At 39.1% G+C, this 17,344-nt stretch overlaps 1 protein-coding gene across 1 annotated transcript; it reads left to right on the top strand.

The window, feature by feature from the left end:
* The first annotated feature begins 7,756 nt into the window (after positions 1-7,756).
* LOC122672880 (probable inactive receptor kinase At1g27190) lies at positions 7,757-9,987 on the top strand. Its single transcript, XM_043870384.1, has one exon. The coding sequence runs from the start codon at positions 7,809-7,811 to the stop codon at positions 9,642-9,644; it is 1,836 nt and encodes a 611-aa protein (XP_043726319.1). The 5' UTR covers positions 7,757-7,808; the 3' UTR covers positions 9,645-9,987.
* Positions 9,988-17,344: the final 7,357 nt, after the last annotated feature.

The following is a 17,344-nucleotide window of genomic DNA, read 5'->3' as shown; positions in this document are numbered from 1 at the left end:
AATTCTTGTTCTTCAAGTAAACAGAGGGTGGAAGATTGGATTTTTTAAATTTCAGTTTGGTATCTTCTCTTTGGCTCATGAGGGTTTTTTTTTTTATTTTTTTATTTCGATTTTACAGCAAAAGGTAGATCCAGTAGTACTGTTTTAATACTTCTCTTTCTTAGATGTGACTCTCTGGTCCATGCAATAATGTAGTCCAAGTCTTCTTCCTTCTTTTTTCAATCGTGAGGGTTTGAAAGAATCTATACCCCCCAAGTAGCCGACATATGGCTGCCATTTGAAGCAAAGGTCTGAGCCGGGTCGGGTACAGAAGCTCAAAATGTATATTATTTTCTCTTCCCTTTTTTTGAAAAAGATCAGGATGCGTGGAGCCTACCTTGGCCTGTGTGCCTAGATATATAAGCGCGTGAAATTATTGTTCTGTTTTTTTTAAATAAAAAATCTCATCCATGTTGACGTCCCTACGTGTTATCTCATTGATCCTATGCTAATGCAGGGGTCATGTAATTTGATACTCAGGGCCAAAAAAAGATGAAGAAGAAAAAAAGAAAGACAAAAGAATAGGAAAAAGAAGACAGAGTTGGGCTGGGCCGGGCTCAGCTCGAGGCCTCAACCTTGATCTGGCCCGGTTCTGACTCAAGGGTGGAAATTCCCAACCTTGACCCACCCTTAGAGCCAAGGTATCTCAACCCAGGCCCTGTTCGGGCTCAGGGCAGGCCAAGGTGGGCTCAGGCTATCAAAGCCAAACTTGCACCCCTAGGGGCCATGTAGTCTGGTAGCGATCTCCCCCCCCCCCCTTTTCTTTATATTACAGTAAAACAAAATTCAGAATAGATCTCTTTTAGGATTAAGGTTCTCTTTACCGTAGAAAAATAAGAATTCCATCACCGTCGATGATGTGATTCGACATTTGTGTCATCATTAACTCTCACCCGAACTGTATGGGTTTTGAAATACCTTTCTCATGCTAATCAAACCATTAGATCGAAGAGATTCTCTTTACCACATGGTAAAAGAAAAAGTTGGTCTATTTGTTTATTAGCTTGGTTAGAAATGACCAAGTTTCCTTCCACCCACGGTGAATGGGATCCCATTTACCGCAGGGTGGGAGAGGGTTGGAAAGGGTATTGGGAGGGTATTTTGAAACATACAAAAATCCTAGAAAGGGTTTTGTGAACCATAGGATGGTGGGTGAACTATCCTCTATGGATGGAGGGAAACTTAGTCCGACTAGAAGTATATAGACTCTTGGACTGAGTTTTAATTAAGCTACGATCATACGGGAGTCCCTTCATTTGGAGGTAATTATGACAATAGATTGGTGAGAGAACCCATTAGAGGGCAGTCCTCGGGGTAATGGATTGCTCTATTGCGATATAGTGGTCGCGGGTTCGAGTATGAAAATAGTCTCTCTCCTGAAGCGGAGGTAAGGCTATGTACATTATAACCCTCCCCAAACCCCCGACATAGAATTAGGCTAGTCAATTAGCCAAAGAACTGCTCATGACCTATAGCAGATATTAATAATTTGAACCCTAGAATGGTTTCTCAAGTAGTGATATAGTGATTTGGCGGGTTGGGTCAGGTCGGGTCAGGTCAACAAACAATGGTCACCCCAAATTGGAACCTTTGTGAGACTGTGAGTGATCTCCCCTAGATTCTCATAGACCAACATGAAAACATCTGATCCAGTGGAGAATCAGGATTTTAACAATTAGAATTAGATAAACCTAAAATTAAGAGAATAATTAAACATGAACAATTATATTAACTTGGTTCAGGTTTCATCTACTAAGCATATACTCATACATCAGATGATGCAACCTTGAAACTAAGAGACAGTCTCAATAATAAATGGAAGGTTCCTTTCTTTCTCTAAAGTCTCTCAAAATCTTTATTCTACTAAGTGCTAAGATGGGACTTCCATTCAAGAAAAACAGGAAAAGGAGGAGACTTTGTGCCATTTCCTTTTGAATATCCAGCCCACAAAGAAAGTAGAGAATAGATTCGTGAGCTTCTTCTAGTCACCTCGGTGGCTAATCAGTAATCACAAGCTAATTAAATTATTAGTACAAGTAATCATATTTTACTTCCAGTCACTTCTATGGCTAATCAGTAATCTTAAGCTAATTAAATTAGTAGTACAAGTAATCATATTTTACTTGTATTTTGTATCAAATTCATTGTATATACGTTGCTTAATTCAGGAAATGGAGTGTGATTATTCAAGATTCTTCTGTAGTGCCTTATGTACTGATTTGATTTGGCTTTGTGGGTACACCAATCTTTGCTGTTTGGCATTTCTATCTGTCCCACATAAGGTTCACTTTCCTCAAATTTCTCTCTCTCTCTCATGGCCATGGACAAAAGTGTCCGTATGAAACCCCTATAAGTGTATTTAGAACTTAATACCTTTTTTTATTTGCCCCTTGATTTATTCTTTAAAGTTCTTGAAGTTTTGAGTCTATTAGGGTTTTCAAAAATAATTTGAAAGTAACATATTATTATGTCATTATGATGAACATTTTCGAATAGGCATGTGAAATGAGGATAATTATCACCTCTAGTTCCTTGCTCAGCCCAGTTCCCCCAGTACCTGTAATAAGGGGGGGTGGGCCCCAATTGGGCAGGAGTAGGGTGGTCATTGTACCCTCCCTCATTAGAAGCACTGATGGAACTGGACAAGGCAAGGAACTGGAGGGGGACAAAGATCTTTGTGAAATGACTCTATCAACTTCATTCGAAAAAATTGGGTATTATACCTAAAGGGTAAAAAATTAACGTTATAAATTATATATATATTTTTTGTAATAAGTTATAAATAATTTGACACCTTGAGGAGTGTCAATAAGAAAATCCCTATATATATCTACACTACTCCTAAGAATCTAACATGTCAGTATTTGCTACAAATTATGTTTATTTAATGTGTTCAAGAGTAATGATGTTGTGATCAAAATTTCTTTTCATTTGAAATTCTTTTTCATTCATAATTCAGGTGATGAGCTTTCACAAAATGAAATCCAATACTATGAAGTTAATACGATAATTTAATATCCCCTAGGGCTAATTTAGGAATATTGAATCATTGACTGTTAGAGGAATTAGAAAATAAAAGAATCAGTAAAAGCAAAATTATAATATTGCTACTATAAAAATAAAGTTATGAATAATTTAGTAAATTTGTATAAGACAACAAAACCAAAACTTGGTTTAGAACTAATATAGTATAACAAATATATGGGGAGAGGGTTCCCCGCAAAGCCCGAGTGGGGGAATTTCTCATGATGTCATGTATTCTAATGGTGGCACGAAGAATAGTATCATCCACATGGTCAAGATCGTCAGAATAAGGAGAAAAAACAATAAAAGAATCCTATTTAAGGCACTGAGAAGGCAATAGTACATTATGTGGAACTTTATCCCTAAAAACATAATGGGTTTGTAAGTTGTAACTAATAAATTATAAGTTCACATTTCTCTCTCCTCTTTTTCAATTCAATGTTGTGACCTTCCCGGGGGGAAGGCATGCCTTGCAAAATGATCGCCCCACCCCCATGAAAGGTGGAAATTCCACCCCCGATTGAGATGCTAGTGCGCGTACTCTAATTGGCTATCGTACATGTATGGTCCCTATACTCCCCCACAAAGAACGCTCTCCCATAATTCCAATACTAGCATGAAGCATCCCTCTCCTTTGTAGTATTTATAGTTTCTATACAAAAAAACATCTTAAAGAAAATGACAATAACAAAAGGAGATAACTATGAAATAGAAAGTTCCAATTAAATGTAGAAAAGCCAATCTAACGATCTTTCTTAATTTAAAAATTAAAGTAATCCTCTTACTAAAGTTTATGTTACCTACTTTCCTTATCATGGTAGCTTCAAAGTATGGTACCGAAAAAGACTTTATCATAGTTTGAGGAATTAGGGTTAGACCGAGTGAATTGATCGATTCGAATCGGAATTGGCCAACCCTCGTCCTCAATCCATTTGATTTCTGGAAACCTTTTTTTGAATAAGCCATTAGTCATATTTAATTTTCAAAATTTTTTTTTAACCATTGTTTCCTTCTTTAAAGTAGTAAAATTGCAGACAATCAATGAATTGAACTTACCTTTTATTGCAAAATCGTCAAGTTAACAGAACTAAAAACTCAATATATATATATATATATATATTCATAAAAAACTTTTGCTTCTTCCAAGTCGATTATGTATTAGATTGATTTTTTGCTTCTTCTTCTTGATTCTAATATGTAGGTTTTTAGTCTATTCCAACTGATTTCATCAATCTAATTTAGAATGATCGATTTCAAGTTTTGAAAGAAGATCTCATGTGAATTTGGGGTTAATGGGAGCAGAGGGATTCGAACTATACACTAAGGAGGTTTTTAATTGACAATGAGAAAGACTGTAGCCCTTTGATAGTTTGTGAGAAAGCGTGTAAAGGAATCCACACAACAAGGTTCTTCTTTATAACAATTTCATTGAAAAATAGCATAACTAACACTACTTAATTTTTAAACCATACAAAACCAATTCAACTTACGCATTGTGATTGAGAAAACATATCTTAGGATTCAATATAAATAAGTTTCTGTCAACTTGAAATTGACTCAACCGATGACCAGTTTTCGAAGTGTTTAGCAGGCAAAAAAAAAATTTAAGGAGAAGACTTCTTACATAAAAATCTCTATAATACCTAGTGATTGCGATTTCAAGTTAGAAAATAACCTCTTCACGAAGCAGGGATAAGGTTACATACATTATGTCCTCTCAAACCCCACATTGACGGGAACCTCTCTATTCTTGCATAAATAGAATATTTTTTTATTATTAATGATCATTATAATATCATTAATCTTTGTTTATACAAGATTAATTGAATATTACTAATGTCTATTCTTTAACCCAAAAACATGTGTAGAGAGATTCAATCAAATTAGGTGATAAAGATGATTTAATTAAAAAAGGGAAAATTACATCTACCTCCCCTGTGCTTTGTCTTAATTACACGTTCTTCTTCTTGATTTTCTCACCTTTTATACGATTCCCTTATAATTTCTGAAAGTTTACTAAGACCTCCCCTGCCGTTAATATTTGTCTGTTAAGTGCTGATATGTCGTAGTTAGTCTTTTATAATGCCCAAACTAACCCTAGGTCACTGTGAGATGACTCATTTACCCTTGTGATAAAAAACGAAAATAAGATGGGAGAATGACTTGCCATTTCTTTTTATCTCCAACTTCATCTTCAACCTCTGAACCGTTTCTACCAAAAAAAAAAAAACCTCTGAACCGTGAAATCGCCCGCGATATGCCCCCTACTCTTATGCTCTGCGGCTAGAGAAGAAAGGCGCGGAGAACACACACATGCAGTTGTTCTTAATTACTTCTTCTTCTTCTAATATCAATTGGTTGTCTCTAGTCATCCTCTGTGTTGCTTAATTTCTTCTTCTTCTTCTGCTATCGAAACCCATTCCCACCTTCAGGGCCCAATTTCACCAACTTTTCTTCATTCCAGACGGTTCTCTTTATTTTGCAGACCTCTCTCTTCGAAGGAGTTCTTGGAGAACACACTTTAACTTTGCTACTCTGTTTTGTTCTCCTCTGTAATTCTCCATTGACGCACACAGATTTTCTCGGTTTTTCATATCTAAACGAGAACTCAATCTTCAAGTCTTTTGCTTTCTTCTATTCTGAATCCGACCCAATTGATGGGTTGTTTCTGAATCCGGAGAATTTCTCTCCTGATTGCTCTTCCTCGCATGAGAAGAAATGTAAAGAGATTGCCTTGAACTGTAATTCTGGTCCACGGTCGTTTGAATCGTTTCAATTGGGTTCAAACCCATTAAACTCTGCTGATTCTCTTCAACTGATTCTATTTCCGATAAGAACTGCTATTTCTCTGTAATTCTTCCACCTGACTTCCTAGATTTTCTGTTTATCAGTTCCGAATCCCTTATAATTTTCTTTGGAGGTGTTTCTGTTTCAAATTCGTGATCTTCACATTTCACACTCGCTGGAGAACCTCTGTTTTTCCTAATGTCGGAGACCATATTAGTAAAATTCGGTGATTCTTCAGTTTTAGAATGTTTGGGTTCGGATTTGATGCCCATTTGCTTGAATTTTGAAATCCAAGTGATGGGAAAGACTTGAGAGAGCAAGGAGGGGCGAGAGGATGCAGAGTGGTAGTTGTTGCTGTTGTTGTTGTTGTTGATAATGGATTTCTTTCTTCCCCATTTCATCTTTTGGTGATGAAAGAAGTAATCTTTCTTCTTCTTCTTCAATGTAGTTAGCAGGAAGAGAAGGATGAAGGAGAGAGGGAGAGAGAGAGAGAAATGGGACCGAAGAAGATGAATTGAATGATGAGAAGGTAGCAGTTAGGGAGACAGTTAGGCTGTTATGGAAGACATGGGTGGGCCTTAATGATCCCTTCATCCAAAAGAAATGCATGCCTTACTTCTTGTGACCATTCTCCCACTTTTTCACCAAATTGTAGCAAAAAGTAACTTGTAGAACTAAAATCTCATCTGGGTTCTCTGCTACAAGGTATGCTCTGTTTGTGTGTGGTTTCTGTACACCTTGAAAATGCCTGGATTTATGAATTACCAGCAGTAAAGGAAACAAAAATTCCATTGAAAAGAGTGATAAAAAAACTACCAATTATGTTGGTGGAAGTGAATCTTTCGTGCTATTTGGGTGAGAAGGGAAACAAACAACGAAAATGCCTGTTAGAATCCAAGAATGAAAGACATAAAAGCACTGCAATAAGAAGCAGAAAGAAAATAATCAGATCTTTCATCTTATCTCATCTATTAACAGATAAAAATTCAAAAGTTGATAAACAAATAAAACAAAAGGAAAATTTAAATACAGAATCTCTCCCCTTAATCTCTCTCTCTCTCTCTCTCTCTAGTCTCTCCTTCCCGGAATCGATTGCCCTCTGGTCAGGAGAAACCAAAGGGCTCCTTCTGCCTCTCTGTTTCTTCTTCTTTCTTATTTTCTCTGGCAATTATCAGGAAGATGATTTAGATGAAAGACATAAATATAAAACGTGGGCAGAACCAGAGGTCCACAGGTTTTGTTTTTTTTATGTGAGCAGGACGGAGGTTGCAGCGGCGGTTCGGTTTCTAATGTTTTAGTCCTTCCAGCAGCAACCTTCAGTGATCTTTTACCAATCGATATCCCTTCTTTCTCCTCTAATCTCTTCTTATTTGTTCACGGTGGAGGAGGAGGCGACGGCGGCAGTGGTGGTGCTGGCAATGGAGTAAGAAAGATATGAGTATTTTAGGTTGAAGATGATGAGAAGGGTAGAATTGGAAATGCAGTTTTAATTTATTATTAAAGGGTAATATTGTCTTTTCAAACCATTAACTAACAGAATCCTAACACCGTTAGCTATAAGGGGCCAAAATGTAAGGTTGGAAAATTAAGAGGAGAAATGTGCAATTAGGGCAAAGTACAGGGGAGACAAATGTAATTTTTCCATTAAAAAATAATGGATTTATCAAAACTAATTAGGCACATTAGTTGGGTCAAACTGACTTAGTGACTTATGTTTCACGTCAATATAAAACCTCTCTTTCAGTCCTCCTTCCTCTCTCTCTCTCTCTCTCTCTCTCTTCTGTGACTTCTGTCCAGACTTCAGAGTCAATCAATGGCCGCCCATACTAGTCTGCTTGGACACGGCCACGCGGGTAGCTACTGAACCCTTGTCTTAACTCTTCCAGGACAGCTTAAATCTCACTCCGAATTGCAGCTGCAGCTAGAGCTCCCAAGGGAAGAAGTCTCTTGCTTTCGCCATGGCGACATCGAGGTCTTCGACCAGGTTCACTCTTCTCCTGGTTACCTCCATGATTACCTTCTCTGCAGCCTTCGAGGATGATGTGAAGTGTCTTAAAGGTGTCAAGAACTCCCTCAACGATCCTGACGGGAAGCTTGGCACTTGGAACTTCTCCAACACTACAGTCGGCTATATCTGCAAGTTCGTCGGTGCTACATGCTGGAACGAGAAGGAGAATCGCCTTATCGGTCTGACTCTTCCTACGATGAAGCTCGGAGGAGGAATCCCTTCTTCTTTGCAGTACTGCCAGAGCCTCCAGAATCTCGATCTCTCTGATAACTCTCTTTCTGGTACGATCCCTTCTGAAATCTGCACCTGGTTGCCTTTCCTCGTAACCCTAGATCTCTCCCAGAACGATCTCTCGGGTCCTATACCTTCCGAGCTTGTCAAATGCAAGTATCTCAACAGCCTTATCCTCAGCGATAACCACCTCTCTGGTTCCATCCCTTACGAGCTCTCGGGTCTCAATCGTCTCAAGAAGTTCTCGGTTGCCAATAACCATCTCTCCGGCTCGATCCCCTCCTTCTTGTCCAATTACGACTCAGCAGACTTCGATGGCAACAGCAGACTCTGCGGCAGCCCTCTCAAATCTAAGTGCGGTGCTTTGAGTCGGAAGAACCTCATAATCATCATAGCTGCTGGTATTCTTGGTGCCTTCGTGTCACTGCTGTTAGGTCTCGCACTCTGGTGGTGGTGCTTCATCAAGTCCAGTCGTCGACGCCGCAGGAGAAGGTATGGGACTGGAAAAGATGAGGACAGCAGTTGGGCATACCGGTTGAGGGCTCACAAGTTCGTTCAAGTCTCCTTGTTTCAGAAACCCCTTGTAAAGATCAAATTGGTCGACCTAATGGCTGCGACTAATAATTTTGACCCAGATAACATTATCATCTCCACCAGGGCAGGGACTACCTACAGGGCAGTTCTGCCTGATGGATCCGCCCTTGCCATCAAACGGTTCAACACTTGCAAGCTTAGTGAAAAGCAGTTCCGCTCCGAGATGAACAGATTAGGGCAGCTCAGGCATCCGAATTTGGTGCCGCTTTTGGGGTTCTGCTTCGTTGAAAATGAGAAGCTTTTGGTGTATAAGCATATGGATAATGGGACTCTCTTCTCTCTGTTGCATGGCAGTTCTAAAACAAATAGTCGCTTTAATTCATTGGATTGGCCAACAAGGCTTAAGATTGGTGTCGGTGCGGCACGGGGTTTGGCTTGGCTTCACCATGGCTGCCAGCCCGCTTTCCTGCACCAGAACATTAGCTCTGATGTGATCTTCCTTGACGAAGAGCTTGATGCTCGTATAATAGATTTTGGGCTTGCAAGGCTCATGATGAGTTCTGCTGGCTCTAATGGGAGCACTTTTGTACAGGGACATTTTGGAGAATTTGGTTATGTGGCTCCGGAGAACTCGAGCAACATGGTTCCTTCAATGAAAGGAGATGTTTACGGGTTAGGGGTAGTACTCCTTGAGTTGGTGACTGGGCAGAAGCCTCTTGAAGTCACCAATGCTGACGAAGGATTCAAGGGCAATCTAGTAGATTGGGTCAATCAGCTATCAGCTGCTGGTAGGATCACGGATGCTATTGACAAGTCTCTCGTTGGAGAGGGCCATGATGATGAAATTCTGCAGTTTTTGAATGTTGCGTGTGGTTGTGTGGTTTCTAGGCCAAATGATAGGTCTTCTATGGATCAAGTTTACCATTCATTGCGAAATATTGGTGAGAGCCAAGATTTCTCTGAACAGTTTGATGAATTTCCACTCATCTTTGTTAGACAAGACCCTGATCATCTGGAGTAGCTTTGGAGACATAAGACAGGAGAAACAAGAGATGACTTGTTGTATTTCTAAATCTGAGGACTTACGACATCTATGCTAGATTATGAAAGGCTTATTACCTGAATGGTATGATTTTCATTTCCCCTGCTTTTCCTATTACCATCCCCATTTGTTGGATAAACCTGTATAAACAAGAAGTTTCTTGTACTGTAACTTTCAACATTGCTGAAAAATCTGTTTGTTCTCATTCTGGCAAATAAACTCTATGTAGTGCCTTAATATTTATAAAATGCCCTTGCTGGAAATCATCCTTGATGATGAGACCAGGATTTTTAATGCACTTCAAGATTGTTTCATTCCTTAATAAGGTAGCTCATTTCTGGTAACATTGCATCATGCTTTGACATGGATTACTTTCGCCCTGCTCTGCCCAATCTAATGGGTTTTTGTTCTGTCCAGTTGCTTCATGTTTCTATCAACCACTTCTGCAGTGCTTTAAGATTTTATTGTTATTGTTACGCACATAAGGCCTTGAAGTTTTTAAAGTTCTCAGCTCACGTGGAGGTTTCTTGCGTATGTTTCTACTCTACACATGCATGAGTCCTCGTTTCTGTGTCCGGCTAACCATCTGGTTTTGTTGGGAGTTATAATTTATTAGTACAAGTTATTATTCACTGCTTGATGACATGCGCTGTGGCATTCTGTTATTGTTATTATTGTTCTATAGGTAAGATGTTACTAAGATGTGTACCCTTAACCCATAGGTTTCTGACTGTGACATTGATTTCATTCTTATGTATATTAAAAAATGATATATAAACGAGCCTATATATATATATATATATTTTGTTGAGAAATTTAGAGAAGTGCAACAGTAGTGCAGTGGTCTCCCAAATAAATATTGGTGTTGGAGGAAATGTCAATAGTTTATTACCAATTATTTTCCAAGTAGTTTTCTCTGTATGTGGGTCACCGAGAATGATGGGGAAGTTGTTCTATTTCTGAAACTTGCATGTAAACCACCAAAGAGGACTCCTTAGCTTGATTAAACTGAACGATTTGCTATTGCCCCATAAATTCAGGAGCAGCTTCATAAAAGAAGTTGATCCTGAAGAATGATGACACGAGCTCTCATTTTGCTAGCATTAGGCATGGCTAGCATTACAACACATTTTCTCCTTTTCCAAGCTTTAGACACTCTGCTTCTTTTTCATGGAGTGGCCCAGTGTGCAACTATGTCCTGTGCATGCATGAATTGACTGATTTGCTTATTGGTCGATAGAGGGCAATAGAACCAGGTATATATGTAACAAGTGTGGTGACTAGTGTATCTATTATTGGTCAATAGAGGGCATTCAATTGTTTTTGTTGTTGGTGACTACTTCATCTATTATCTAGTACAGTGAGATGTCCTTCAGAGATCTCCAGCATGTGATGTAAGCCTCATAGTGTTTACGGTTGAGACACTTCCCATCACTGAGCCCTGAATGACAGAAGAGGTTAACGGGGTGGCTGTTAAGGATGGTTACAGGTTGGGTTTGCGTTGCGTTGAAAACCTAACATAAGGAAAATCTATTCTTTTTCTTTTTTTTTTGGGGGGGAGGGGGGTGGTGGAGCAGGTTTGGATGGACTGAATTTTACGGCAATGGTTATACTTAACTGCTCAGCCTAAACCTGACCCAAACCTGGGTTGTCTTTGGGATGGGTTGATGGCAAAGCTGAGGGATTTCCACACTTGGATCAATCCTCAGTTAAAAAAGTAGTGCTCTAATCTCCACTATTACTGAGTCTTCCACTCCTATAGAGACTCAAATGCTCCTGAATGGTATATCCAACCTCCTTTGATTGTTCTTATATTGCTAAGTTCCCTGGATTTCCTGAAAAGGCAATCATCAAAACTCCGTTTAACATATTTTCCCTCTGAAATAAGAAGGGGGGGGGGGGGGGAGAGGGGGTGTTCCTCCAAAATGCAATGGTTTTTCCAGTGGTGGTCTTAATGATTTCTTGACTAATAATGCCATTATGTTGGAATTAACATCCGTTCTATTCTGCCCAGATCCTCCATATTCCCATCACCCGTATGTGTTCAGGAACTCTTCTTCTGGCCATTCTAATTTTCTTTTCATTTGTAGTCATCGTATCACTGATAATGATAGATCCAAAACAAGGATGAAGTTCACATTTCTCCAGCAATAGTAATATCTGAATCTCAACAAGCTTTACTTGGACTGCCAAGTATGCAGACTTTACTGTGGATTGAGCACCTGGGTACAGTGTTCTTCATGGGACAATCTTGTTTTCTGTAGAAATTTTATTACTTGGCCCACTAAACAGACCAGACCTTTCCTTTATGATACTTCCATTGCTTATTTTTCAATGGGTCCACCTCTTTAAGGAGTCAATGATCCATTGGCATCTCTCACATTCATTGGAGACACAAGGAAGATCTTAACACCATTCCACCAGACAATGAGTAACCAGATCTCTTATTGATGGACAACTCACCTCAACTTGAGCTACTTACTCGTCAAAGGGATGTAGTTAAATCCCAATCTTTGGATTTCTTAAGAAGCAGAATTCTTATTTCTCACAAAAGGGCACCATCAGTTCCTGTGTGGCTGGCCTATCCATCTTTACCATCTCCTGGCTAGGCATCTAAATGCTTATTGACGTACCAACTTCTGACTTTGGGAGGTGCCGTTATACTCAACTTTCTGAACAAAGAGAGCTTCTGTTGGAGGTGATCAATCTCTTTGTGGATTAACTTTGAGTTGAATGTACCTGTTAGCTCTACTGGATTGTGAGCTTCTGCTGGCCTGTGACTTTGCACTGATTTTTCTCCAAGTCATGACCTTGGTTAGACTGTTAGATTATGCACAAGAGTCCGTTTCCACTAGTTGGGTTTGTCAAGTAGATGCAGAACATGCCTGAAAGGTAGTCCGAATAGTCAGGCCGGGGAGGGTGCCTGCTGGCTGTCGACATCTTCAATTGAACAAGGTTTGTGTCGATCACAAGGATAAAGTTGCCACAAAATTAGCATGTGTATGACAAATTCAAATATCTCTTAACCTGACCTGTGTGTAGGACCAAGAACAGACTCCAAGGAACAGTTCGGGAAACGATCAACAGAATCATGGATTGGTGCAGAAGTGAGTAATGCTAAAAGCATATCACTTCAAGGAGAAGAATGCCAACAAGCTACAGTTCAGGTATTAGTCCATCCTGACAATCATTCCTGGCCTTTGTTGGGAAGGTAAAAAGCCTTGCCGGTGGAGAAGCAATCGGCTAATGGTCTGGGTAGCATGTCATGGGGGTAAGGTATTTCATAAGAGCTGAGAGAAGCTTTTCATTTGAAAATATGGCAGGTGTGTTCGAGGATAATGTGCTAGCTAGAGTAAAAATTACCTATTGGGAGGTCCCAGAGATCAAGATTGCCCATCAAGAATGAATTTTTTTCTCCACAGGAAGCCTTGGACAGCAGAGCATTCTAGGGTTAGGAAGTCAGGAGTTCTTATTTTAGTTTCTTCCGTTTTTGCCTAGAAACAAGAAAACCAAATAATGCTGACAGGTTGATTGACAGTGGCTTCACGGTTTAACCTGAAAGCCAAGGGCAAGATGCCACATAAGTATAGCCTTGGAAATGCTCACCAGCTGTCTAGGTTCACGAAAACAGAATTGGGGACGGGATTGGTTCTGTCAGTTGAAACCCTAGAAATTGGAATAGGAAAGAAAGAAGCAGAGATTTATCAAAATCTATGACGTTTGTTTTTTCAAGTTTTTGATTCAATAAACTTGGAGATCTTGCTTCTAGTAGTAAGTTTCATTGATTTTTTTACATTGATTTTATTGACTAAAAAGAATACCACCAACAAAAAATGATGATCAAGCATGAAACCATGCGATTCAAAAGAGGGTTTACAGAATTGGCAGAAATCAGGAGCAGCTGTCGTTGATTCCGATTCCTCAAACCATGACAGCTGTTGGAGTGGGAGCTGGCGAATCATTGGAGGGAATTATTGTCCTCAACACTTTGTCAAAATTGGCTGTGCAATCCTTCCCATCAACTTGCTTGAATTTTGTTTCCAGTTTTAGTTTCACATTTTCGTTGTTGATTCTATGTTGAAGCTTCTGTGTGTGTTCTTCAATGGGGTCTGAAATGGGTGATTGGACGATTGGTAATGGGGGATCAAATGGGGAAAGAGATCCGAGTCGAACAAAGAAAAAGCAGCAGAGTTTCTTTACCATCCATGTTTTGTTACTATTGTATGGGAAATTTGGAAGCACGATAGTGATAGAAATGTGGGAAAGACTCCATCCTTGATCCTTTGGTAATCCATTTTTCCAAGCTTCAAATCTTGTTGCCTCTTATAGGCCTGGTTTTACACTACCCATTGCCACCATATCTACATGGATGCCACACTATCTTTTAGATGGACAAAATTTTGCTGCTACACTTATATCAGGAATGTTCATGTTACAAGGCTCACAGCCAAGGAAATGGAATCTTAATGGGAAACATTACCTTTATCATAATCACCCAAAATTCTAGGATAGGCACGTTTAGTCATACATGCCCAAATCTATACCCTTTTGGTGCAAGGACGATACCATGTCGTAATTTCACCCAAAATAACCTATTCAGTAGCCCCTTATTTCAGGTGTAATTTTGACTTTGCCCTCAGTATAAGTATAATTTAAGTTCGATATTTGCATCATTGGATCGTACTCGAAAAAATCTTTCTAGTGATATAAAAATCAATTTCTCAAATAAGAGGTCATGAGTGAAATTGGAATTCTCCAGTGAAAACTGTGAAATCCACATTTCGGTGGTGAAAACTTAGCCTTTTGTCGAAAGAGGAGGACTTAGAGGAAAAAAATGAGAAGAACAAAGAAGAGAAAATCAGAGAAATACCCAAGAAAAAGAAGAGTGGGAATTCTGGGGAAAAACTCCTTAGAAAACTCAAAAATAGAAAATACTCAAAATACCTTTGAGAGTCAGAAATCCGCCGGGATTGTAACAGAAGTACCAAAACTTTGCCAGACTAACTCGGCAAGGCCCTTTGGGCCAAAATGTTAAGCTTCTGTCGTCTCTCACTTTTTCAATTATTTAAATAACATGTCATATTATAAGTACTTTTCAGTTTTTCACAAAGACCCTTCTTATGTCGTTATAATACTGAGATTGCCATAAATATGACTTTTTCCAAGATTCTTTTATATATGTCATTTTAATACCAATTAAGAGTCTTCAAAATGATTAAATGTTGTTTTACGCTGAGAGGTTGCCAAAAGGATTTTCAAAATGTTTAAATACTGCCTTACATACCCCTTATGCCACCAAAGTGAAATTATCGACCCCTTTAGTGACCCTTTATCACTAATCCTGGCCTAAATAAAGAATCTTCTTTGGGCAGTTCTGTTTGATACCTGATCATCATTAATAAACCCCAATCACCAAAAATCAAGTGAGAAAACTCTTGAGATGTTCGAAGTCAAGCCCAATATCCGGTGGACTCAACTTAATTGACAAGCAAGGTTTAAAATGAAACTTTTGTCAGGATCTCCGATCAAGGTATCTCCTACATTTTCGGACTACTAACGAAATATGCAAGTTTATGCTATAGATTTTCAGTACTTTGCCATGTGAACTATAATCTCAAATACTCTTAAAATGATCCTAAATTACATTCGACTTGATCCCTAATAAGGGTACGTAGGCACCATGGATAAGTATATCTATGGCCAAGTTCTGTTCCTGTTCCCCCATCCCCCTTTTATTTTCCCCCTTTTTTTTTTTTTACTATTTTACATCCTTTCAATCTAGCCACCTAAACCACACACACAGACAGAGAGAGAGAGAGAGAGAGAGAGAGAGAGAGAGAGAGAGAGAGAGAGAGAGCAGTCCTGGGATCCTCTCCAACACACCTGTTAGACGGAGAGAGCTCATTGAGAGATCCCTAACCACCTCCGCGCTGGAGAGCATCCAAATCCCCCCAACCTATAAGGGTGTCAATTTAGAACTGAAATCAAAACCAGCCATTTAAAACTGAACCATTAATTTGGTTCGGTTTTGAAAGCTAGAATATTCTCGGGTTCAGTTCAATTTCTTGACTAAAACCGTAAAATCGAAACGAATTACCTATTTTCAAACCGAATAAGGAACCGAGTAAAGCTATCTTCTTTTTTTAGTATTACAATCAAACGCGGATGATAAATTATATTCTTTTTTAATGCTTTGAAAAGGTTTGATGGATTATGATTTATGAACTAAAAAATAAGGGTTTTTTTTTTAAAGTAAAGAAATAAAAAGTTGGCCCAAACACTTCGAACATGACCTAAACCGAATATGAAGCCAAATAAGGAACGAACAATGTAATAGAGTAAAAACCGAAATCAAGCCATATCGTTTTGGTTTTGATTTTAAAAATTTGTTCTTATTCTAGGTTTGGTTCGGTTTTGATTTCTACATTTTATATCTTGAACTGAAACCAAAACCAATCCAAATAATCAAAACCAAACCGATTAACACCCTTGGCCCAACCATTACTCTACAAAGACCAGTAGACTACTGCATGCCCGATAGTGATCGGTGCAAAGACTGTTAGGGGATTTTTTTTTTTTTTTTTTGATGAAAACCAAAGAATATATATATATATATATATATATAACCAACGTGTTTACAGCCTAAAGAAAGGAACTAGCAGTGCTGTACAATTGACAATTAAAACCTTTTAAGTGTTCATTAGCATCCAAAACCTCAAGCAAAAAAGGTAAATATGTACGCGAGATAGTAGAGTTGGATTGGAAATGTAGTATTTTAAGAAGGGTGGGGTTGGAGACCCAAATATTAGTAACTAAGAGATGATGATGCCGCATAGCTGCCCAACCTGTCCACAGACCTACCACCTCAGCGTCCAGGGCTGTAGCTGTGTCCAACGACCCTGCACCTGTTAAGAGAGGCTCACCATCTAACAAAACCTTATAAGTCCACCGAGCTAATTTAGAATCTGGCTCAAAAACTCCTGCGACTACCAACCCAGATAAATGCAAGTTAAATTGTTGATTACTAAGAATAGATGGCAAGAATTATTGGGATGTAGGCGCATGAGAATCCTTAGTTGGGGGGGAAATAGTCATCGCCGCCAACCAGCGAGACACATTGTTAAGGACCATTACTGGGTCCGGAAAAGCCTTACACATAACGACCTTGTTCCTTAAATGCCATACAAAGTAACATGTTAAAATAAAAACAGAAAAAAACCACCGAAGGGATGCCTTATCCAACTGAAGAGTGCCAAGTAAAGAAGAAACGAGATGAAAGAGAGATGGAGCAGCTAAATGCTCGGTTCTCAATCCAAGGGGACTCGAAGCCCATATATGCTTAGTCCAATCACAAGACAAAAATAGGTTCCAGATGGACTCGACACTAGAACCACAGAGAGCACATTGAGGCTCGATATCCATCCATTTCGAAAGGGTGCCACGAGTTGGTAATCCTGCATGTAAAACACGCCAAAAAAATATTTTAAATCTTGGATGAATTGATAATTTCCAAAAGAACTTCCACCATTTGGAATGAGAAGAGTGCAAGGGCAAGGGGCTATCTAGAAATTGAACTATTTTTTTAGTGGAAAAAATTCCATTCCTGGACAGAGTGCACCACCACTTATCCTCATCCCCTTGGAGTGGGATTTTCATAATGGTATTCACAGTGGATGGGT

The sequence above is a fragment of the Telopea speciosissima genome, chromosome 8 (genome assembly GCF_018873765.1).
Source record: "Telopea speciosissima isolate NSW1024214 ecotype Mountain lineage chromosome 8, Tspe_v1, whole genome shotgun sequence".
In the NCBI taxonomy this organism is placed as follows: Eukaryota; Viridiplantae; Streptophyta; class Magnoliopsida; order Proteales; family Proteaceae; genus Telopea; species Telopea speciosissima.
The sequence above is the reverse complement of the archived record's forward strand: the minus strand, read 5'-3'. Positions and strand labels throughout refer to the sequence as shown.